Below are 24,433 nucleotides of genomic sequence, written 5' to 3'. Positions count from 1 at the left end.
TTAGGAAGATCCCCTGGAGAAAGGAAAGGCTACCCACTCCAATATTGTGGCCTGGAGAATTCCATGGACTGTATAGTCCATGGGGTCGCAAAGAGTCGGACAGGACTGAGCGACTTTCACTTTCATTTCAGCCGGAGTTGAAGAGCACTGTGCTAAAGCTAAAGTTCCCTCTCCTGTCACTTATATTTAGGCTCATAGTATTGGTTAGTTCCTAGAATGAGGGGAATGACTTACATGATTATGTATGAATTCCTGCCATGTTTCGCCCTGTCCCTCGAACATAAGGAGTACCAAAAGAGATCGTTGAACACAGAGCAGTAGTTTTCAAGGAAACCTTCATAAGCAGTAGAGCCTAGAGGAGTAACAGTTCCGCTTCAGATGGAAAGCACAGTGCTATACAGGAATGGCTTATGCTTGGCATTGTTTATTTTTATTTAGTGAATTTAAGGATGAGTCCTTGGGATTGCTATTTTAATATTAATACCACCAATAGGGACTTCCCTGGTGGCTCAGCAGTAAAGAATGCACCTGCAATGCAGTAGGTGCAGGAGATGTGAATTCAGTCCCTGGGTCGGGAAGATCCGCTGGAGGAGGGCATGGCAACCCACTCCAGTATTCTTGACTGGAGAATCCCGTGGACAGAGGAGCCTGGCGGGCTGCAGTCCATAGCGGGTCACAAAGAGTAGGACACGACTGAGTAACTGAGCACCGACACCACCAGTAGAGAATGGAGTTGTTAATAAATAACGTTATTTTAATATATAATATTTGTTAAATCCCTCTACTCACTAGGCTTGAGTACATGTCTTTGGTGAAGATGCGGATACAGAATTGGGAGGCTCTATTTCATAATTTGGGAATAATGGTAACGTGAGGACTGTGGAGGACTCAGGAAAACAAAGACAACTGCTCACTGTTTCCTTCTTCCAGTGATGGGGCAGCACTACATGATGCTAAATGAAGCTGAAAACAAACCATACATATTAAGTAACTAACTTTCACAAAGTGCCTGAAGAGGGATGTCAGAGAATTTTACTACCTTGTAGATTTGTTCCTAAGCGTCACTGTGGAAGATTCCCCAACCCTGACATAGATGACTGAAGCGGTTCCAGTGAAGTCCAGGGATGTACATTGAGTGCCTAGTACATTTGTGTTAAGGATAGTGGAGACTGGTAGACTGTAACAGTGCTCCTCAGTCTTGTCTTCATCATTGCCCCTCCCCCAGTGCCCACAAAAGACCCTTTGTAGGCATTTCTTTCCCCCTAGTCATCCCTCTGCAGATACACTATAAATGGACTTACATGCTGTATGTTTATCCTGTGCTTTATACTTAGAAAAAGAGTAAGATTCCGAGTCCCTCTCCCCCCAGCCAGGTGTGGCCCCCATGGGGTCTCTGTCTAAGGGAGTGTTCTTGTGGCCAACACTGACAGGCGTCTTTGATTGACAGCAGTCTTGGACATTCCTGGTCGGGAGGATATGTAAACATTACAGGTTAAAGTGAAAGTGGCTCAGTTGTGTCACTTGGCGGCCCCATGGACTACACAGTCCATGGAATTCTCCAGGCCAGAATACTGGAGTGGGTAGCCTTTCCCTTCTCCAGGAGATCTTCCCAACCCAGGGATCGAACCCAGGTCTCCCGCATTACAGGCGGACTCTTTACCAGCTGAGCCACAAGGGAAACTAAATCATTACAGACCTGAGTGTATTTCTGTCTCTGGACTTTGTGCCCAAGCTGACAAGGATCTGGACTAAAGCCCTCTTGGTTAAGTGAGGATCCCGATGAGAACCTATGACCAACTTCCTACAGTTCACTGGGAAAGTTGTATCATAGTTCTCGGAATGAGCATTATCAGAGTGGTTCTTCCTCCTGGCCTGCTACACCCTCAGAAGAGTGAAGGAAGAAAATGGATGTTCTCTGTGGGTCTGTTGCTGTGTGTGTGAGATCCATGGGATATGAAAACTGAAATAAAGATGGACAGTGGGTAATAGAAATCCATCTTCCCTGTTATTCTGAACTATCAGTAAAACAAGTCTTAATGCCCTTTATCTCGGTTTTCTGTGCTTTTTTTTCTTTCTGTTATCCACTCCACAGGAAACATCCAGGATGTGGGAACATTGTGACATTTGCACAGTTTTTATTTATCGCTGTGGAAGGCTTCCTCTTTGAGGCTGATTTGGGAAGGAAGCGTCCAGCTATCCCAATAAGGTATGGCACGTTGAAGTCTTCTTTTAGCCCCTTTAAAAAACTTAACAGCTTTTCTTCTCGTAACCATATAAAAGGAATGTGAGGCATCCTTTTATAAGATTTATATCAAAGATAGCAGTAGAATAATTCATTTTCTGAATTTAATATGTGGTGAAACTCCAGGGAGCCTATTTTCAGAATACAGTTCCTGCCACAACACTTAAAATAACTCATTTGTGTATGTGTGTGTGTCTGTGTATCTTCTGTGTCTGGCATATGGTCAGTTAAAGGCCTAGTGTGATAACCAATTTTTAAGTACTTATGTGTGTTATCCTCCTGATGGTATCCAAATATGGTAAGAGTGGTATTGTCATTACTTTTAAAAAAACTAATGGCTTTTGGAGATGGAAGTGGTAGTTACACAATATTGTAATATATTGAGTTGGTTTTTCTGTAACCCAAACAAACTTTTTGGCCAACACAATACTAAACACCACTGAATTGTTCACTGTAAAATGGTTGGTTTTTTGTTATGTGAATTTCACCTCAATCAGAACAAAATGAATGGCAAACTAAGGTAAGATTCTTATTTCCAGACCTCCATCCATTAGTCCAAATTTGTGTAATTATATTCATGGGGCCAAATAGAAACAGGGCAGATCTTATAATAAACATTGTATTGAAAAACAGTGTTCTTGCTGTGAGATACTTGAAATCAAAGTGTATTTATTATGTTTTAAATTTGATTTTTATTTTATATTGGGGTAGCATTGATTAACAATATATTTGTTTCAGGTGTACAACAAAGTGATTCAGTTACAGATATGTATACGTATACATATATCCATTCTTCTTCAGATTCTTTTCCTGTATAGGCTATTACAGAATATTGAGTAGAGTTCTCTGTGTTATACATTGGGTCCTGTTGTTCAATTAAAAACAAAAGACACATGCACACAGAGACAGAGTGTGATCCATCCAGTTGTGAGTATTTAGTAGGATAAATACCCCCATCCCCCAGTGGCTTTGGTATCTGTATAAAACTTTCTCCTTCCAAGACCAGCATTTACATTAGAGCAGAAGCCCCAACCTTTTTTGATTCCTCTGGTTCTTCTCCTTCTCCTTCCATTATTTCTTTCTGCTCTGGCAGCCAGTAGCATAGCTCAAGAACATTTCCACTCTTGCCGTAACTTTTATACTAATAGCCTAGCAGGCTGATCTCCTGCCCATCACCTAGCTGTTCGTCCCTCCATGTCAGCTTCCTACCATTGTATTGTAGCACCCACTCTCACAAGCGCTTGGGGTTCACCCCTGGACTCAGAGTTAAGCCCAAACTCCCTAACCTGCCTTTGGAGGCTCCCCATGAACTTCCCTAACAACCATTCTCCCATGTGTGCAGTTTGTGCTGGCTATTTTATTTTCTGTCTGTGAAGGCATAATCAACATCTTGCTCATGTCATTCATCCCCACAAGCAATTTCTAGGCAGTGCAATATGTAGGCAGTGATGTGGAATAGTTGGAATTAATTATCCTGAAAGAACTTGATGAACTCTATCTCCAAATGGCATCTTTTCAAGACAGGACAAGGAAAATTGGACAAAAAAGCTTGTGAATCACTAAGTTTGTTATTCAGAAGCTGTGAAATTGCTCTTAGCAGTAACTCTGCATGTGTGTATTACTGGGTTCTGCGTTCATTGTAAAGCTCTTCAAACTTCCCAAACTGGGTTAATGTTGCCCTGGCATGGCTGCCTTGAGGGCAGAGAGCCCACTACCTCACCAGGAACACAAAACTGGTTCTTGTTAGGGAAGGTAACTTGAGACTCAATGTGTCACATTCTCTAGATGTGCAAAGGGGTAAAAGAATGGGATTCTGTGCTCAAAGACTTCCGACACTTCCTGAAGAATATGGAACCACTTGTTGACATTTGCCCTGAATTCTTTAGCTCTGCTTTGGGTTGATCATAAAGTTCATTCAGGTTTTTCTGTAACATCTTACAAAAAAAAAACCAAACAAACTTTTTGGCCAACCCAATACTTCAAATACGAACAAAGCTAGTGGATGTGATGGAATTCCAGTTGAGCTATTTCAAATCCTAAAAGATGATTTGTGAAAGTGCTACACTCAATATGACAGCAAATTTGGAAAACTCAGTAGTGGCCACAGGACTGGAAAAGGTCAGTTTTCATTCCAATCCCTAAGAAAGGCAATGCCAAAGAATGCTCAACTACCACACAATTGCAGTCATCTCATACACTAGCAAAGTAATGCTCAAAATTCTCCAAGTGAGGTTTCAACAGTATGTGAACCAAGAACGTCCAGATGTTCAAGCTGGATTTAGAAAAGGCAGAGGAAGCAGAGATCAAATTGCCAGCCTTCACTGGATCATCAAAAAAGCAAGAGAGTTCCAGAAAAACATCCATTTCTGCTTTATTGACTATGCCAAAGCCTTTGACTGTGTGGATCACAACAAACTGTGGAAAGTTCTTAAAGAGATGGGAATACCAGATCACCTTACCTTCCTCCTGAGAAGTCTGTATGCAGGTCAAGAAGCAACAGTTAGAACCAGGCATGGAACAACAGACTGGTTCCAAATTGGGAAAGGAATACATCAAGGCTGTATATTGTCACCCTGCTTATTAAGCTTATATGTGGAGTACATCATGCAAAATGTCAGGCTGGATGAAACACAAACTGGAATCAAGATTGCCGGGAAAAATATCAATAACTTCAGATAAGCAGATGACACCACCCTTAGGCAGAAAGTGAAGAAAAACTAAAGAGCCTGTTGATGAAAGTAAAAGAGGAGAGTGAAAAAGTTGGCTTAAAGCTCAACATTCAAAAAATTAAGATCATGGCATCCAGTCCCATCACTTCATGGCAAATAGATGGGGAAACAATAGAAACAATGACAGACCTTATTTTCTTGGACTCCAAAATCACTGCAGATGGTGATTGCAGCCATGAAATTAAAAGATGCTTGCTCCTTGCAAGAAAAGCTATGACCAAACTAGACAGCATATTAAAAAGCAGAGACATTACTTTGCCAACAAAGGTCCATCTAGTCAAAGCTATCGTTTTTCCAGTAGCCATGTACGGATGTGAGAGTTGGACTATAAAGAAAACTGAGCCCCAAAGAATTGATGCTTTTGAACCATGGTGTTGGAGAAGACTCTTGAGAGTCCCTTGGACTGCAGGGAGATTCAACCAGTCAATTAAAGGAAATCAGTCCTGAATATTCATTGGCAGGACTGATGCTGAAGCTGAAACTCCAATACTTTTGGTACCTGATGTGAAGAGCTGATTCATTGGAAAAGATCCTAATGCTAAGAAAGATCGAAGGCAGGAGGAAAAGGGGACGACCGAGGATGAGATGGTTGGAGGGCATCACCTACTCGATGGACATGAGTTTGAGCAAGCTCTGGGAGTTGGTGATGGACAGGGAAGCCTGGCGTGCTGCAGTTCTTGGGGTCGCAAAGAGTCAGACACAACTGAGTAACCGAATTGATACTTCAAATACAGTTTTTCTCATTTTGAATATATTAGGTTGAATTGTATGAAATTGCCGATGTTTAGCCTACCAAGAGAGAAAAGCATTTTAAATGGTTTAAGCTGATTTATATGAGAGTCATCTTAAATATTTTCTAGCTCAAAATGGGGGCATACAAATATAAAATTTTTTCTTTTGTATTTATCCCTTTATCTTTCTAAGTGATTAGAGTTCCTAAATTTTTTTAAGTTGTTGTTTTTTATCATTATGGAAGAATATTAAAATAGTGTTTCTTGAAACACATTCTATAGTTCAAACTTTTTCTGTGTTAGTCTAGCTTTGTGAAGTATTTTCATATATACTTGGTATTTGACTTCATGTGATAGTGATACAGTCTTTTAACACAGAGAAGATAAGCACAATACTTTTAAAATAAAAAATATGTATTTCCTAGTCTACTTGATTTTCTTGAAATTGTAGACCCTATGTGATGATGAACTGCTGTCTCTGCCTCTCAGGTACTACGCCGTAATGGTGACCATGTTCTTCACTGTCAGCGTGGTGAACAACTACGCCCTGAATCTTAACATCGCCATGCCCCTGCACATGATATTTAGATCTGTAAGTCTGCAGACTCACATGCATATGTTCCTCTGGAAAATGAAGTTAAGCGGGTCCATTAAATTCAAAGTTCCTATAGGAAGTAAAGTCTAGGGTGTAAGACTAGGTCTTATGGATGAATGAAAAGAGGCTGAATTTCATCTGAGATGGAAGGCATAAAGATAAAAATGTGAAGGTGGATGGTTTACTTTTCATTTATCAGAGGCTTATAGGCAGTTAATAAAAGCAAAGTTAAAATTTCCTCAGATAACAGATCTTGCCTTTAATTTTCTGGTCGGTTTTATATTCAGTCTTGCTAAGAATGTTATTTAACTTTTTTCTCATCACTTTTTGTTTCTTCTGTAAAATTATATTTACTTCTAGTATGTGGTATAGATTACTTCTTTTTTCTGCTGTTTTTTGAAAGCAGAGACTTGAAATAATTAGCCAAAGGGAAATTCTTGAGGAAGGTAGGGTTTCTCCCGGAGCAGCAGGGGTTTTCGTCTTTGCCTCAGGCATGGTGGGAGAGTTTCGTTTAGTTTGTGTATAAATAAGGACAGAGTGTTTCCTGAGAACAGGAGAGAAACTCAAAGGGGAATGTAGTTAGGCTTGTAGAGGAATGCAAAATGGGTGAAAATTGGAATAATAACTTTTTTGTGTGGCCTGAGATTTTTGTGAGATGAAATGTGAGATTCCCTAAAGGAACTTTCCAGAGCTGATTATAATAACTAAGATGACCTTCAGAGCATTGCGCACAGAGTAGACTTTCAGTAAACACTTGCTGACTGACTGATGCCTTTCGAGAGAAGAGAAGAGGTCCCTGCCCAACTTCATTCAGTCGAACAGCGGCTGAGGAGAAGCTTATTAAAGGCTCCTGTGAATTCTATGGGCTTCCCAGGTGGCTCGGTAGGAAGGAATCCTCCTGTCAAGCAGGAGGCCTGGGTTTAATCCCTGGGTGGGGAAGATACCCTGCAGGAGAGTGGCAACCCACTCCAGTATTCTTGCCTGGAGAATTCCATGGACAAAGGAGCCTGATGGGTTACAGTCCATGGGGTCGCAAAAGAGTCCGACATGACTTAGCAACTAAACAACAAACGACAACAATAATTAATTAGAAAACCTGCCAAAAATAAGTCTGTAATGTTCCTGCTAGCCCTGGCTTCAACTATGACCATATTGGGAATTGATCATTTTTATTCTTAATGTCATCTTTAAAAGGTGTTATTATTTTCTATGATAGATTTTTATAGTTTGTTTTTTTTTTTTTGCTGTCCTAAGAACAAGTGATTCTCACTAATTATTAATCCTAACCTCCATCTTTGTAGTTGTTTTTCCCTCTTGTCTTATGTTCATATTTGTCTTGAATTACATTATTTTCTTTCCTTCATGCACTAAAACTGTTGTCTCTTTTTACAGGGTTCTCTAATTGCCAACATGATTCTAGGAATTATCATTTTGAAAAAAAGGTAAGCAGTGCTCTTTTATTTTGTATATAGGAAGGGTCAGTTGAGCCCCAGCCACAGTTTTGTCTGGATTCCTTTTCTCAGAGTGGTGATAAGTTTGCTCTTGGCCATCTGCCTTGGTTCTTGGTTCTGTCTGTGAGAGTGAGGCCCATTCCTGAGGCAGTGGATCAGGGAGGAGGCCCCACCTGTATCTTTGGAGCAGCATTTTCTCTGTGTAGAATTAATAGACTCTTGTCATTAAATCTGGAGTACCATACTGACGTGTGAAGCCAGGCTTCCCTGGTGGCTCAGTGGTAAAGAAATCTGTCTGCCAATGCAAAAGCCCCAGGTTCGATCCCTGGGTTGGGAAGATCCCCTGAAGAAGGGAAGGGCAGCTCACTCCAGGCTTGTTGTCTGGGAAATCCCATGTACAGAGGAGCCTGGCAAGCTGTAGTCCACAGAGAGTCATACACAACTTCGCAACTACATAAAAACAATAACTTACGAAGCGAATTGATCTAGAACTTCACTGTCCCATGTGGTTATCACTGGCTACATGTGACTATTCACACTTAAATTTAAATATTAAAAAGTAAATAAAATTAAATATATAGTTTCTCCATCTCTCTAGTCACATTTTAAATGTTCAGTAGCCATGTGTGACTAGTGGTGACCATGTTGGAGAGCCCAGGTGTGGAACATTTCCAGATTTACCAAAGTTCTGTGGGACAGAGCTCTCCTAGGAAGCATACAACATAGCAAACTAAGGAATAATCATACGTATTACAAAGAAGATTCCTAACAAAGGCCCAAGTGGCCAAGAAGAGGCAAGGAAAAGTTTTAGGACTGGTCTTTGTGACTATCACGAGCAGCTCTCTCTGGGTACAGTTGGGAAGTATCAGAAGTACATGAGGGACTTTCCTGGAGGTCCAGTGTTAAGATTTCGCCATCTAATTTGGGCAGTGCGGGTTCCATCCCTGGTTGAGCTAAGATTACACATGATCCCAAAGCAAAAAACAGAAGCAATATTGTAACAAATGCAATAAACACTTTAAAAACGGTCTACATCAAAAAACAATCTTAAAAAAAAAAAAAGTAGCAGCACCTGGGATGCTGTTTCCAGGGATTTGTGTCTCACCTTCATTCAGAGCCTCCCCCTCACACCCAAGGAAGAGGGGCGCAAGGGGCAGAAACAGCACGTTTCTAAGGCTGGACCGTTTCTTAGGGAAAGTCCCTTCTCACTGTTAGGACCAAAAATATGAGTTGGTGCCAGGTTTTCAATGTAGTCCATACCCAACCCCAGTATTGGAACTCTGTGCCAGCTTGGAAAGTAGCTGTCAATTCAGCATGGGAACCTAGGGTTTTTTAAGTAAAAAGGACTGGGTCATAAAAAGGATAATTGTCCTGTCCTGCTGGCTCCTGGTGATGAGCTCTTTATCTCCCGAGGCTCATATATTCCCCAGATGAGAGCACCCTTGTAGTTGATTGCTTTTCTAGGCTCTTCTGTTCAAGCATACAGAGATAATGCTCAGGCTCATTACCTTTGAAGTGACCCCTGTGCTTCTTGGTAGTGTAAAATTCACATTGGGACAGACCTGTGGTCTTTATAACCTTTGATTTTGGTGCATAGCAGGGATATAGAAGAACTTACTATAAAAGGAATATATTAGTATTCTGACATACCCCAAATGTCAGGGGCCTTTATCAAACATCTAATTTTTCCTTAAGAATCTGTTCTGAGTCTGTCATCTTGAATCTCTCTCTCGCTCTTTTTGACTGTCTCCAGTGGGTCTTACCCACTGGAGCAGACATTTCTCTAAGCTAACTATCTATATCATGGATTAGTCATGTATCATCTCCTTTTGTTTATCTTCAGTAGTATCCCTTCAAGTTTATAGTGTTTTCCCCATTCCAGGATTTGAAGACCAAACCTCTCTTCACCTTAACTGTGTTCTTCATGATTGTTCAGACCTGAATTTTAGACCTCTCTCTCTGATCACTGCAGACTGAAGAGTTCCCGTCTGTTTATACATCTGCTGCAGCAATGGCTGTCTCCTCGCCCACCCCTCTTCTCTAGAGTAGTGCTTTTGGCTCCTTGCCCCTCCCCTTAGCCAGTTCTGTTGGCCTTTTTCTGACACACTGTGACCAGCACTATACAAAATATTTGAGTAGCAAAGTTCAGATGTAAGGTTTTAACGTCTTTACATTAAACGTCGCCTGAGGCTTTTTGCTTCATCACCAAGAGCCTGAGAGGGATGTTAATTGATACTATTTTAGTATTAGTATTACTAATACTAATACTATTAATACTAAACTAGTATTTAGTATTAGTAATAGTATTAACTAAAATACTATTTAGTATTTTAGTTAATGTGAAATGCCACCGTTATTCCTGCTAACAGTCCTATTGGTTTAGTATTACTCACTTTATCCAACTATGCCAACATTTAAAAACAATGTTTAAGTCATTCAGAGACATTAAGACATCCTCCCCCCGCCCCGAAAAGGGACAGTTGAATTCTTTTCTGAGTGTGGAATCCTGCTGCTTGTCCTGGCAGTCCTTCCGTCCTGTCCTTCCTCTGCATGCTGTGTCTCTTCACGCTATGTTTGGGCCCTAGAAACCAGGAAAAGCAACAGGAATTCCGTATTAAGATCTGTCAGGCTTTCATTTAGACACAAGAGCAGAATGGGTTGTTGTGCCTGATCTGCCTTTTTTTGTTTTCTGATGAAACAGTCTACTGGTGTACCAAGTCTTGGACAGTACCAGAAAGGGTGTGGTCTAGAAACAAGTCAGTATTCTGACTCTTTCACTCACGGACGTAGGTGGACTCTGCTGAGAAGTGATCCTCTTGATCATGTCTTGGTGATCTGTACTTTCGTGAACCATCCTACTGTCAGCATCATGCGGAAATTCATATCTGTGCTCTTTTTATTTTTGCAGATACAGTATCTTCAAATATACCTCCATTGCCCTGGTGTCTGTGGGGATATTTGTTTGCACTTTCATGTCAGCAAAGCAGGTGGTAAGAGTCTGTTCACAAATGATTTCTAGTCACTACTCACCAGGGGTGCCCAGGTACTTATTAATGATACAATAAATGTAAGTGCTCATGTCTTACAAGGATTTACTTCTTTGAAAGAGAATTACAGAGGGAAATAGGTAACATAAATATTTTCCTTGTATCAAGGCCCCTTGCCTGTAGTTCTGGTCTCTGTACCTTGTATGTTTTCTTATTTCCTAGACTTCCCAGTCCAGCTCAACTGAGAATGATGGATTCCAGGCATTTGCATGGTGGTTACTAGGCAAGTACAGTAATTACAGTAAAGCTAATTGCCTCTGCAGTTCTGTTTTCAGAGTTTTCTCCTAAGGGATATGTTTCTTGGCAAGAAGCTTCAGCTGAACAAATTATGCCATGGAAGAGAGAGGCACCTGGGACTATATATCTCTGAACCTTAGGGTTGAAGAAACTAATATGTCTGTGTTCATGGTAGCGTGTTCTACAACATGGATGTTTTTCCTGGTTGCCACTAGTATAGAAAGAAAAGTTTGTGTCTAGTTGCCCATCATACTCTCTGGGAACAATGGGAGTGTCATCCATTTCTTTATGATCGGTTTGCTGAGCAGAAGCTTCTACAAAAGGAGGGCACATTACAGCAGTTGACTCTTTAAATTTCCGTAGGACCCATTTCTAAATCTTAGATTTCTTTTCTGCATAAGCTCTTCCATATGGCAATGTTCCCAAACCTGACTGGTCATCAGAATCTCCTGGGTAATTTTGAAAAATACAGATATCTCTGTTGAATTAATTAAACAACTCCTATAGAGCTTTGCCCTCGCTATATCCTATACAGAGGGCAAAGTCAGTGATAGCAATAAGAGATGGAGACTGACCAAACGGAAGAAAAGTAGCAGTGGAAGAACTGGATTCTCCTTGCTTCTTGACTTTGCAACTTTATCCCTTTAGGTCGCTATTCTTAACATAGAAAGAGCTTTATAAACTATTAGGAAGATACTTCCTCCAATAAGAATAAAAGACTTTAACACACAATTCATGGGCATAGAATTAATATTCAATCAACTTAGGTTCAGTCTCACTGGTTACTAAACAAAGAAATGCAAACTGAAACCAAAATGTAGTATCTTTTTGTTTTGGTCTATTATATTGGCTAGATATTGATTATTCTCATTGCTGCTGAGGGTGCAGTAAGGTAGCCATATTCATATAAATTGTTTATGGTAAATTGACACAGATTCTCTGGGAAAAAAAATTATGTGTTGAGCTTTTAAATGTCCACAACCTTTGTCTCAGTAATCCCCCTTATAAGAATTTTTCCTAAGGGAATAATCAACATTTTGTTTAAAGATTTATGTACTAGGATGTACGTTGATTTTAATGATGAAATAATTAGAAGTAATCTAACCATTCTCCTCTTGTAAGACATTTAAGTATGATATAGTCTGCATGATAGACTAATATGCCACTATTAAATCATACTTTTGAAAACATTTTTAATGGAATGACTTGAAGGAAAATACAGGAAACAGATCATGAAGAAAAAGATATGAAATTACATACTAATTATGATCCCATTTCAGCATAAAGTATCTATTGGGTTGGCCAAAAATCTCCTTTGGGCTTTCTGTAAGATCTTAGAAAATCCCAAATGAACTTTTTATCCAACCCAATTTCTAAGCAACATATACAGAGAAAGACAGCAAACTATTTAGGACTGGATGGTAATATGGTGGTTGATTTTTATTTCTTTTTAAATTTCGTACATGGTCTGTGTTTAGTGTATAATATTTGTAGAACTGAATAAATGTTTTTTACGAAAAGAATAAATGTTTTTTCAGAAGTTAGCCAGTACGGGCATTCTGTAACTCCATGTTTGCTTTTCAGGCATTGGGGCACTGACTTTCGCTCTTCTGATGTCCGCAAGGATGGGTATTTTCCAAGAGACTCTGTACAAACAATTCGGGAAACACTCCAAGGAGGCTTTGTTTTATAATGTAAGCAATTTCTTGAACCTGGGGAAAAGGAAAATTACTGAGTTGTTTTTGTAGTATATTAGTTCAAGTATGATATACTATCTTTCTGATGTAGTTGAAGGATCAATTTATTATCCAGTAAACTGCTTTGGGGCCCACTAACTTTGGCACTTTTAATAGCCTGCCGTAGTTCTCTACAAGAAATGATTGCTATCAGTCAGTGTGAACAGAACAACCAGGAACAACCATTCCCTTCTCCAGAAGATAAGGAACCCAATGTTCCTAAAGATGAAATCAAGTTAAAACCAATATGGGAAACCTGGAAAGGGAACAGAAGTTTCAAAAGCCCTATGCCAAGGAAAATATGTGCAGGCAGGAATTGGGGAGAACTGGGGAGGATGGGGTTTGAAGAGTAAGCTGCTCAGACAGGCTTTATTCCTTTGATAGAGAACTTAATTAGCTAATTATATGCCCTTTCGCTTCTTATTTGAAATTGCTGATCTAGAGCCACCTTCTCTAGCTTTCTTCTTTCTCCCCACTCTTTCCTGTTGAGATAATGCCCAGGTCCTCAAGGTCTCAGGGATAGCATTGCCTCCAGGTTCAGCAACCTCAGGGAATCCTTCCCTGTAAACCTTTTGAACTGAAGTTGCAGACAAGCAATTTGAGATATTTAATTGTAGCTACAGTATGTAGCTGGGAGTTTAAAAAATAAAGGAGCATTCTGTTTGGTTCCCATGTTTTCTTAGCACTGTACCTGGCACATAGTTAACTGCTTGGTAAATGTTTACTGTGATTCCTTAGTAAATGTTTACTGTGGTGGTGGTGGGTGGGTGGTTGTCAGGCACGTTAATCTTTGCTTACCTATTGTTTCTGCTTCCTCTTCAATCTCTCTCTCTCTTCATTTTTTTCCCCTTACTTCATATTGTCCTCTAGTCTCTCTCCCATTAGTTTCATGAACTTCCTAAAATCTGCCTTCACATTCCATATAATTTTTAAATCTGTTATATTGTTTAACCATTCTCAAAAACAGTAAGATATAGGCAGATCCTTTGGGCAGAATGACTGTGTTTCAATTTCCCCTTCCCTTTTGTTGAGGAAAGGATGCGGGCTCTATTGTTTTGTAATGACCATCAGCTTCTATGGGGCAAGAACTGTAATTCGCAGGTTGATATCACGCCATACAGTGTCAGGACTTATTAAAAGTATACAGGGCTTATTAAAAGCACTGTGTATGTGCTCAGTCACTTAAGTCGTGTCTGACTCTGCGACCCTATGGACTGTAGCCTACCAGGCTCCTCAGTCCATGGATTCTGCAGGCAAGAATACTGGAGTAGGTTGCCATTCTCTTCTCCAATGTATCTTCCCAACCTAGGGATTGAACCCGTGTCTCTTACATCTTCTGCATTGACAGGCAGGTTCTTTACCACTGGTGCCACCTGGGAAGCTATTAAAAGCACTGGATACTTTTAACAAATCTGACTTGTTTTTCTTGACATCTCTTGTTACACAACTTGTAAAACTTCCAATCATTGTAAAAGATACTCTATATTATACTTCTGTAATTTTTGGCATTTAAATTTACATGAAATGTTTCTTTCCCTAGCATGCCCTTCCACTTCCTGGTTTCATCTTCTTGGCTTCTGACATTTATGACCATGCAGTTCTGTTCAATAATTCTGGTGAGTTTGGGGTTATCCAGTAGAATTACCTGACAGTTTCAGAGGCAACGTCTCAGTTTTACTCGTGACTTCACCTCTGCAGTTTTCATCATATCCAGATCACCCATCCCCATGCCACCTTCCTGAAATACAGTGCCATTAATCAGTGGTTGCAGCAACAAAAGCTTTTGCAGGCATTTCTCAATTATTTGCCAATGAAGTAAGACAATATCTTCAAATTTTGTTTTGCTTTGGAATTTGTGTGCTATTTGCATTTGAATAGGGAATGTATGATGATCTGAGAATGCAAACAAATAGTAATAATACTGCAGTGACTGGAGCCATGAGAAGTTGGACAGCAGTCCAGCTTCTTTCCTCCTGTTCCTCCCTCTCTGCTAGGAAAGGCACATCTGCTCACAGATACAGGCTGAGCTGCCTCCAAGCAAGGAGGAACAGAAACGACAACGGGGTAGATAGGCCGCAAGAATAAGAAAAATTAGTTCAGGTGTCTACAGTATGAGTTGGCTATTACTTTTTACAGTGGCTGTTTAATACATTAGCTAATAATTGTTAGTTAACTTAAAAGAAATTACCAATGTTAGGTTGGCCCCAAAATTCCTTCAGGTTTTCCCATAAGGTGTAATGAAAAATTTGAACAAACTTTTTGGTCAACCCAATATAATCTGATTATTTACTAAAAGACAGAGCATGTTATACAGGCAAATGAATACACAGGGAACAAATATTTTTAAAATTAAGGCTTTATGTTGCTCAGGCCTAAAATGGTAAGTGTGTTTTGTAGAATGACAGTAGGGACTCAGTAAACATTTGTTTGCTATCTGGTCACAAGTTGTGAAGTTGTAACTGTTCTCTGAGTCTACAAAGTTGTATCTCCCATTTGCCTGCAAAAAAGTGTGTGATGACAGCATGTAAGAAAGTTTTTAAGGCTCTGAATTACTCAGTTGGTTCTGACTTTAAAAAAAAATTGAGATATAATTGACATACAGCTGATTTTTGACGCAGTGTTTTCTAAGGTCTCTTAAGAGACCCCATATAGCACAGGGCTGTTGAAATAAATACATTATCAAGTTCCTTGAGATTAATACTGATTTAGTTACTTGAATGCTCCTTCTAGAAGTCACAGGGATGGGTATTTTTATTAAAAAAAATCTTTTAAGATCTGCCTTCAACTTCTTTAGAACCATTCCTAAGTATACATTTTTTTGTCTCAGATGAAGTTGTTATTTGCAAGGAAACTGAACATCCGTCTAAATACTGTACATCATATGGATTTTCTTTCCCCAGCAAACTGATACAGTGAATCTCTCAAGTTATTATACAGTAATAGCATTTGTTGACTTTCTTTTCATTTCAGTACTTGCCAAGTATTTCAAAGACAATAGAACACTAAATTATTGGGATTTCCCATTAGTCCAGACATAGAATTTTAGAAATTATTTATATGTATATATGTTTTTATTTTTTGCAAAAAAAAATTAATGTTCATTTACTAACCATATTTCAGCATCGCTTTGTTAGACTTTACTCAGTTATGCTGTATAATTCAAGTGAAAGTTTTAGTGGCTCAGTCATGTCTGACTCTTTGTGACCCCATGGACAGGCTCCTCTGTCCATGGAATTCTCCAGGCAAGAGTACTGGAGTGGGTAGCCTTTCCTTTCTCCAGAGGATCTTTCCTGACCCAGGGATTGAATCCAAGTCTCCCACATTGCAGGTAGATTCTTTACTGTCTGAGCTACCAGAGAAGCCCGTATAATTCAAGCCTCCCAAACAATTTAGCAATATAAAAAGACTGAGCCTTCAAGGATTACTATGTCCTTATTCTCTTTGATCTTGAATATTTTATTTCCTCCCATATATTTACTGTGCAAGCCTCATTATATAAAACTAAACATAAGAATGTATTTCAAGGAAGGAAAGTTACAGTTCTGTTGCCCTACACATGAGCTAATTTCATTTTACCAGTTTCCATCCTGACACTATTTACATATATTCTCACACAGTCATAATCCTTGTGTAAATATAATTTTACACTTTCTTTTTCACTTTCATTCTGCATTTTTTATGTGACTATATATAATCTTTGTGATTTTTGTTTTAAATCAAGTGTATAATGTCACATCTAGTTAAAGTACCTTTGCTTACACAGTCCTTGCTCTTATCACTGGGCGTTGTGACTGATTTCGTTTTTCCTTTATTATAAACATCACCACAATGTATGTTGAACTTGTTTCTTCTTTTGAATTAACTAGGACTAATCCACACCTTTCACTTGCATGCATTGGAGAGGGAAATGGCAACCCACTCCAGTGTTCTTGCCTGGAGAATTCCAGCGACGGGGGAGCCTGGTGGGCTGCCATCTATGGGGTCACAAAGAGTCGGAGATGACTGAGTGACTGAACTGAACTGACTGAATTCCTGAGAATAAGAATCAGTGCCTTTATGACCACTTAATACCTATTGTGAAATTGATTTTGAAAACACCAATTTATACTACCACCCACTGAATGGCTGCTAGTTCTGTTACCACCTTGCCAGATCAGGATATTATTTACTATAAGTGTTTAATTGCTAAGTTAATAGATATAGAATGATACAGCCTTGTAATAATTTAGAATTCTTTGATTACTGGTAGGATTGAGCATATTTCCAAATGGCATTTATTTAGGGCTTGTCTCTCAAGACAAGTATCTTAAGACAAGTATACTTAAGACCATATCATTTTGAACTTCTCTGTGTTGCAGAATCTTTCTCTGTAAAGTGGGGTCCTAGTCAGGTGAAAGGTAAAGAGTTTAAAGTTAAAATATAATTTGTTTTAAGAAACCAATGTAATGACTCTTAAGGACAATGTAGCCTGGAATCAAGGCAAGTAAAGTATATGACCAAGTCTATTTGCAAGAGAAAAAATGTTGCTATCTCTACTATGTTCATCTGTGTTACTGTGTTCAAAGGGATGAAAACATAAGCTGTCCAAAGTGATAACGACTGTCTCTCAATCTCTGCAGAACTGTATCAGGTTCCAGTCATTGGTGTGACAGTGCCCATCATGTGGTTCTACCTCCTCATGAATGTCATCACTCAGTATCCTTTGCACTCGTCTGCCATGTGCTACTTTGCCACAGAAATGTTTTTTCTTCTAACGGTGCAGTGACATGCATTTCGCTTTTGCTCTGATCTATTCTGCAGTAAGGAGGAGACAGGCCCATCCATTGAACTCCTTTGTTGCAGGGAGAGGGAGCAAAGAGATGGTGGCAGTGTGGAGGGTCAGTAAGTCATTAGACACCAGGAAGGAAAACCTTTGGGTGGAGGGAGAGAAGTCAGTGGGTAACTAAGAATTAGTATGTGACAGAAATACTCTATGATTTCTACATGGAGTTTTCCAGTATCCTAGGATATTTCACAAGCTGCCACAAAATTCTGCAAGAAATTTCAAATTAAATAAGACCTAATTTTTAAAATGGCTCTTTTGAACCACCTTGAATGTGATAGTTGCTCAGTCATGTCCGACTCTTTGTGACCCAGTGGACTATACGGTCCATGGAATTCTCTAGGCCAGAATACTGGAGTGGGTAGCCTTTCCCTTCTCCAGGGGATCTTCCTAACCCAGGGATCGAACCCAGGTCTCCCACATTGCAGGCGGATTCTTTACCAGCTGAGCCACAAGGAAAGCCCTTGAACCACCTTAGGCCCATTAGAAAAACCCTTGAGCCTTTGAAACAATGGAACAGATTGTGGTTGACCTCATTCCTCGATGTTACCTCATATGCTTGCCCTACAGAGTTCCTTTTTGGAGATGTGATCACCTTTACTGACAGTGTTACCTTCTGTCATTACTTGGGAGGTGACCTTCACTGTAAACTATGGGAAGAATCCAAAAAAAATCCCAAATGAGTATCATAGGAAGTTTTCAGGCAGCTTCAAGTTAGGATCCACAAATCGTGTGGCAGGATAGGAATTCTGCAGGGTGTTCTCCCAAGGAGGAGCCTCAGGGCAGCCGTGGCCGACGCCCTGTTTTCTGGTTCCTGGGATATGAACGTTGAAGCCATGCACCTGGCCAGAGGGTTCTCCCGCTAATCTCTGGCTGTTGACTGAAAACCGCCTTAACCCCGCCCCTCCAGGTACGTGTGCATCCGGGGCGTCTTCATCCTCACCACAGAATGCGCCTCCCTCACCGTCACCCTCGTCGTGACGCTGCGCAAGTTCGTCAGCCTCATCTTCTCCATCTTGTACTTCCAGAACCCTTTCACCCTGTGGCACTGGCTGGGCACCTTGTTTGTCTTCACTGGGACCCTCATGTACACAGAGGTGTGGAACAACCTGGGGGCCGCCAAAGGCCAGCCTCAGAAGGAGGAGAAGAAGAACTGAGGCCGGCCTGCAGTAGAGACATCAGAGGCTGATGGGCCGGGGCCTGGCCGCCATTTCACCTTGGTTAATGCTGAATTACCCGCCGTGTACCAGGGAACCCTCAGAGGGAGGGACTTCTCATTTCTCGTGGCTCTGCAGACGCACATTTGTGGACCCTGAGTAGAAAAGAGAACGGTTCTTCACTATCGGGTAGCCCTGTTCATTTGTTATTTCTGTTTTGTTTACCAAAATATTCTGCACTGTACTGGCTTACTGAATTCTGAGTCCCCAGAGCTACTCGTTTTATATCCGTGGTCTCAGACAAGATTCTCCGTGTTCTGGTGATTCTCTTCTGTAACAGCCATCCTCCTCCGGGGGCCTCGTCCCCTTGCTCCATCACCCTGCCACCCTCAGCTGCACTTTTAAGTCTGACGCTACAGGCACCCTCACCAGGAACAACTGAATGGCCGAGAGAACTGAGGCTCTGGGGATGGTGGGGCTGGGCTTTATCCCGAGAGTCGGGCAAGAAGCAGGTGTCCCTGTGTGCCCTGTGACACTGGGGCAAGACTGGTGCGAACCCTTTCCCACGTTTTTCCTTTTTTTCCCCTCTATGCAACAGTCATGTGCTTTCATATCTTTTGCTTTCTGTACTTAGAACAAACTGCAGCAGTTCTCTATGGCGCAGTGTTAAAGAAAAGTTGTGTGAATTGGGAGAGAGAGACTTTTGCTCTCTGTCTTCACTCAGTTGTCTGAGTCATTTAGCCTCAAGGTTAGATGGTGATGCCAGGAGGACCCAGGAGAAACTGGCAAAGAGGGCACTCGGAGAGCCACGGGCTCTCCCGCCTCTGCACCCAGCCAGGCACTCAGGGCGGGTTCCATGTGGGAGAGAGGTTAAGTCTTTGAAACGCTCCTTAATCAGAAAGGTTCATCTCTGCCTGGCAGCTCTTTTCAGAGTTACGACCAGTCAGGCTAATGGGTAAACCAATATATTCAGTACGTGTGGGTGTGGTTTGTCAGGCCAAACCACAACTGAAATAGAAGGTTTTTCTTTTTTTAAACAAGGCATCTGAATGTTCTTGCTGGGTTTGGGGGTGAGTGTGTTTTTTATATGTAGAAACCTGCCTCCCACCCTTTTGCTAATCATTTCAAAGGTCTGGTTTTCCTCCCATGGGATAATTTTGAGAAAGAAGAACAGCGTTAGGGTGGCATGTGTAGGGGTATGTATGCTCTTGTATAGTTTGTGATCACTTGCGTGGAGAGGAGAACATTAAAGTCAGTGTTTTATTTCCTCATCCTTCAACAGCCCCAACCTGCATCTCATCAGGTATGTGCTTTGGGGTCCATCAGACTTACCAGCCTGTCTCTTTTTGCACATAGAAGCCTCTCCTTCTGTGCTGGGCACAGATTGTGTTCTTAAATCAAGAGAGGTGGCTCTCCAGGTCTCCTGGGCTCACCCAGGGTATGATATGTTTATTCCACTATCAGGAGCTGTTCTCTGATGGGGTCTGAGATGAGTGTCCTAGAAACCCTGGGTCACTTTGGGGGAGGTCAGTTAAGCTGCCTCGGGTTTTTTGTTACATACGTTATGGATACTCTTTCTCCACCTAAGCCCCAGGGTTTTCAGATCGATTTGTTGTTCTGGACATTGAGAGCTGTGCTGTGCCGGTGAGAGTTTGTACTAAAAGATGCTGAATTAAGTGTGAGTTTGTTCATGGACTCAAAAGGTATTTAATTTCTTTGAACTATGTAGAGTTTCTCAGACTGGTGGTGCTATAAATACCATGTGTTAAATAGCCTCTTAAGAACAAAAGCTACTTTTCTTACTGTATAATAAAAGAACCTGTCCCCAGGGACTGTTTGATTGCTACGCGTCTGGAGTCTTGACAGGATAACTATACAGCTTTACATGAAATAGTATCACTTTTTTTTTTTAATGTGGATAGGAGATATTACAATTTTTAGTAATTGAAACAGTGTTGATGTACACAGACAGCATTTAACTGGGTTCCTGAGGTTTTAGGTTCTGGCGTACGGAGTATGTGTTTCTCTCAGTCTAAACACTTCTGCTGGTCTTATTCATAGGAGGATGGGTATGGATAGCTTAGGGCACTCATATAATGAAATGAGTGCATGTAAGAACACAATGCCCTGGGAATTGGTTTTTCTTTCCAGTAGTTGCATATAAGGAAATATAGCTAACAGATCCTAATTAATACATTTTAAAAACAGTTTATTCCCCTTGGTTAACTGTTTTTTCAATCCTGGTTGAATTTGATTTCAATCCCTGTTAAAAGGGCAAATAAACCATTTTATAGAGGATCCACCTCATCTGTAACTGGAGAAGAAATGTCTGTTAAATGCCTCTCCTCTTTCTCTGGATCAAAACCGTGCAATTTTGTGCCCCAGAGAGAGAGGGTATGGTTTGTTTACAAAAGAGATTGATCTTTAAGGCATCCCAAACTCTACCCTTAGAGCAAAGATCAAATAGCAAATGACTAGCCAGAAAACACAAGTTTTGTGTGTGTAAATGTACCTGTGAACTCACTTCATAGCTTGACCAGGGTCATAAATTAGGCAAAAGGAGCAAATTGGGGATATTTGAGTTATTTCATTTAATGTCTGCATATCCTTTACCACAGTTCCATTGTTGTATTATAAGTGCTTTTTCATTTTTTATTAGGAATTTATTTTTGATCTTTTATTTTCTTTTTCATCCAGCTGAAACCATTAATCCATTTAATAAGTTTCTGTCAAGTTCTGAAGTATTTGGACACAATCTGGATAGTCTTTTCCTTCTTTCTGCACAGTTACCCAAAATGAATCTGGTCCCTGAAATTTGGTCATTGCGTCCAGTGAAGAAAAACACAGAAGCTGAGTTGATCTCTGCCAACCTCACCAAACCCCTTCCATTCTTCTGGGAAGATTACCTGGTGTTTTGTAAGGATTATAATAGCTTGTGTCATTTCCTGAGCACCTTTCCTCCCTTCTGCATATTTTTTTTTCACATCCTAACCCCTACCTCCAATTTCTTCAGCAGCCTCTGGCTACTCGCATAGTTTTCTACTGAGCGACACCTATAATCTTGTATTTATGCCTCTATTCTTTGGGGCCTCTAGGTGTCTTTTGTGGATTTTTATAGGATATACATATCTGTGTAGCATGTATTTTGTTACACATTGTTTTAAGCACTGATACTAGGGGTGTGTCTATATACAGATGCAAATATCGGGCAGAGAGAATGTATGTGTAGATGAGTAAGAACAAGAAGGGTTAATGTACAAATGTTTATATACTGTTAAAGCTCAAAGTGGGGTGGAGAATCCTACCAATCCTACCACATTCTTGTCTATATTTGGGAAGCAGTAGTTTTCATCTTTTGCTCTTTTTACCCTACCTCTAGCTGACTTCATTCGCAGTGCCAAATGTCTATGGTGAGGGGAGGTGGGCCACATTAGGTCAGGAGTAATTGTAAACCAATAAATTCCTTCTGGGCTGGGGGACACGCTTATTGGTGGGCTAGCACATAAGCCAATGTAGCAAAGATCTGAGCATCTCCATAAATGCACAGTGAAAGACACCCTAACATGGAGATAGGAAATCAAGATCCTACATTTGCTGTAGTTTGTTTCTCTTTGGCTAGAACTATGAGCATTTTGGTCTCAATAGCTTTATTCTGAAAAATGTGCATGGAAGTTACCTATGAGAGTTCAGTCTTAGGGTGGAAGAACTGTTAATATAGATAAAATCCATTTTTATTACAGATGTGTGACCTCTGGAAATGAGTATAAACAGTCAGTAAAATTAATAATAAGCATTAGCATACATGTGGTGTGTACCAGGCAGGGCTGGGAGACACTATAGTTGTGTGTGCTCTTTCTAGCGCCTTCCTTACAGTCGGCACTGCAGAGAAGGGAGGGACCAGGATCTGACTTGCATCTCATGAATAAATAAATCCTCGCCAAGATCTCTTACTCCCTCAGGTTTCTGAGAAAGCTTCTAATGGTTCTTGATACCTGTTCCCACCCTTCATCAGTAGGTCAGCAAGAAAGCAAATAAGACAACATTCCTGCGATTCTAGGCCAGAGAAGGAAGGGAGGATGCACACCAGGAGTTGTGCGTATGCTGCCTTCTGCTCTCCTGTTGCCAGTGGGAGGAGGGCAGAGCATTACATATTTAGCACCTTGCATCACTCGATGCTCAGCGCAAGCAGAGGCCCTCAGGGTACCATTAAAGATGCTTAAAAGTTTTTGGGGTAGGCTGCTTGGGGTGTCCCCTTACATCTCCAAAGCTGGTATAGTGGATTTGCATCGGCTGATGCCTTAAGCTCATTGTCTCTTTGTCTCCTCAGAATCACACGGAGATTTACCTACTTAAAATCACTCAGCATTCTAACAAATGCCCTCAATTTCAATCAAGTAAGGCAAGCTGCAGGGGTACCAGCCATAGGTGGGTTGGGGGGAGGAAAGCTTAGTCTCCATTTAGAAGAAATAAGACTCATACTTTTTAAAGTAAACGTTGTAATGATTCTTTGGCACACTGGATTATTTATAGCTTTTGAGATGTAAAGAAGACTCCGTGAACCAGGAGCAGCAGTAATTATTCCCCAACGTGATGAAAATGTTCTTTGTGTGTTGCTTGCAATCACAAGTCATTTCTGTGCTAGTTGCTTTCATTCCAGAGAATGGCATCATCCTCCCCCAAAAGAGGATGATTTTTAAAGTAGGATTTTGTAACAGATTATGTGGCATGGGGCTGGGGAAAGAGGATGGGGATTTGATTTTTCCAGCCTCTGAGCTCTTCATTCATATTGTGATTTAAGAACAAAGATGGGGGGGGGGGGTGGCGGGGCGCGGTGGCTAGACAGTAGTAGAGTATGTAGAACAGCTAAGACATTAGTGAGTATTCAGATTTTGAGCTGTGTAAATATCAAATGTCAGCTTCCAGCCTTCTGAGTTATTTGAGCAGAGAGTTATGGAGAAAAGGGAGATTTTGTGAATAAAATGTTTTTGCCAAACAAATTGAATGAGTCTTTTTACCATGATTTCTTATAAAGAGCAAATTTCTGCCTTCTGAAACAACTCATCAGACACCTGGTTTTTAATCTTGAATTGTACAATCATTGTTTCTTAATAAAAGTGATAAATATCTTGCAGGTGTTTCCAATCACCATTACCTTTCAAGTGCTTGGGTGCTGTTTCAAAAGCTCCACAGTTTTTGCTTTGTACAGTGGTGGGACATTTTACCACAATCGTAAGCAACCTATCTTCTGCTGCCTGGCAGCTGGGTCAATTACAAACCACTTCCCCGGCTACAGGTCAGTTTCTACTTCAGAAATTTAAAGAGGATTGGCTTACTTTGGGAGGTTTTAGAGGTTCCTGGCAGTAAGTTTCCGTAGCAAATCTCTCAAAACCTCTTTGCCTTAATAGAAACACATTGATTTTTGTAACGTTGCAATGGCCAGCTCTCTTCTTCCATCTGTTGCTTTTAAATGAATCTTAATGTGGAAGCAACTTTCAAAGCAGTTTACTATATACTCAGTCTTTTTTTCTTTTTTATTGCAGTATAGTTGATTTACAATAATACTAGTTTCAGGTGTACAACCTAGTGACTCAAATTTTATAGATTATACTCCATTTATAGTTATTATAAAATACTGGCTATATTCCCTGTGCTGTAAAAAATATCCTTGTAGCTTATTTATTTTATA

At 40.5% G+C, this 24,433-nt stretch overlaps 1 protein-coding gene across 1 annotated transcript in view; it reads left to right on the top strand.

Annotated features, from left to right (window-relative positions):
- Window positions 1-23,744, top strand: part of SLC35B4 (solute carrier family 35 member B4) — a 39,155-nt gene extending 15,411 nt beyond the window's left edge. Inside the window, exons 2-10 of the mRNA XM_043872557.1 lie at window positions 2,093-2,206; window positions 6,192-6,294; window positions 7,690-7,739; window positions 10,657-10,738; window positions 10,958-11,018; window positions 12,617-12,726; window positions 14,309-14,384; window positions 17,388-17,463; window positions 18,501-23,744. Coding sequence (XP_043728492.1) covers window positions 2,093-2,206; window positions 6,192-6,294; window positions 7,690-7,739; window positions 10,657-10,738; window positions 10,958-11,018; window positions 12,617-12,726; window positions 14,309-14,384; window positions 17,388-17,463; window positions 18,501-18,747 — 919 coding nt within the window. The 3' untranslated portion in view covers window positions 18,748-23,744. The remainder of the gene's footprint in view (window positions 1-2,092; window positions 2,207-6,191; window positions 6,295-7,689; window positions 7,740-10,656; window positions 10,739-10,957; window positions 11,019-12,616; window positions 12,727-14,308; window positions 14,385-17,387; window positions 17,464-18,500) is intronic.
- The last annotated feature ends 689 nt before the right edge of the window (window positions 23,745-24,433 follow it).

The sequence above is a fragment of the Cervus elaphus genome, chromosome 18 (genome assembly GCF_910594005.1).
Source record: "Cervus elaphus chromosome 18, mCerEla1.1, whole genome shotgun sequence".
Taxonomy (NCBI): domain Eukaryota; kingdom Metazoa; phylum Chordata; class Mammalia; order Artiodactyla; family Cervidae; genus Cervus; species Cervus elaphus.
This window is presented reverse-complemented; position numbering and strand designations above follow the sequence as displayed.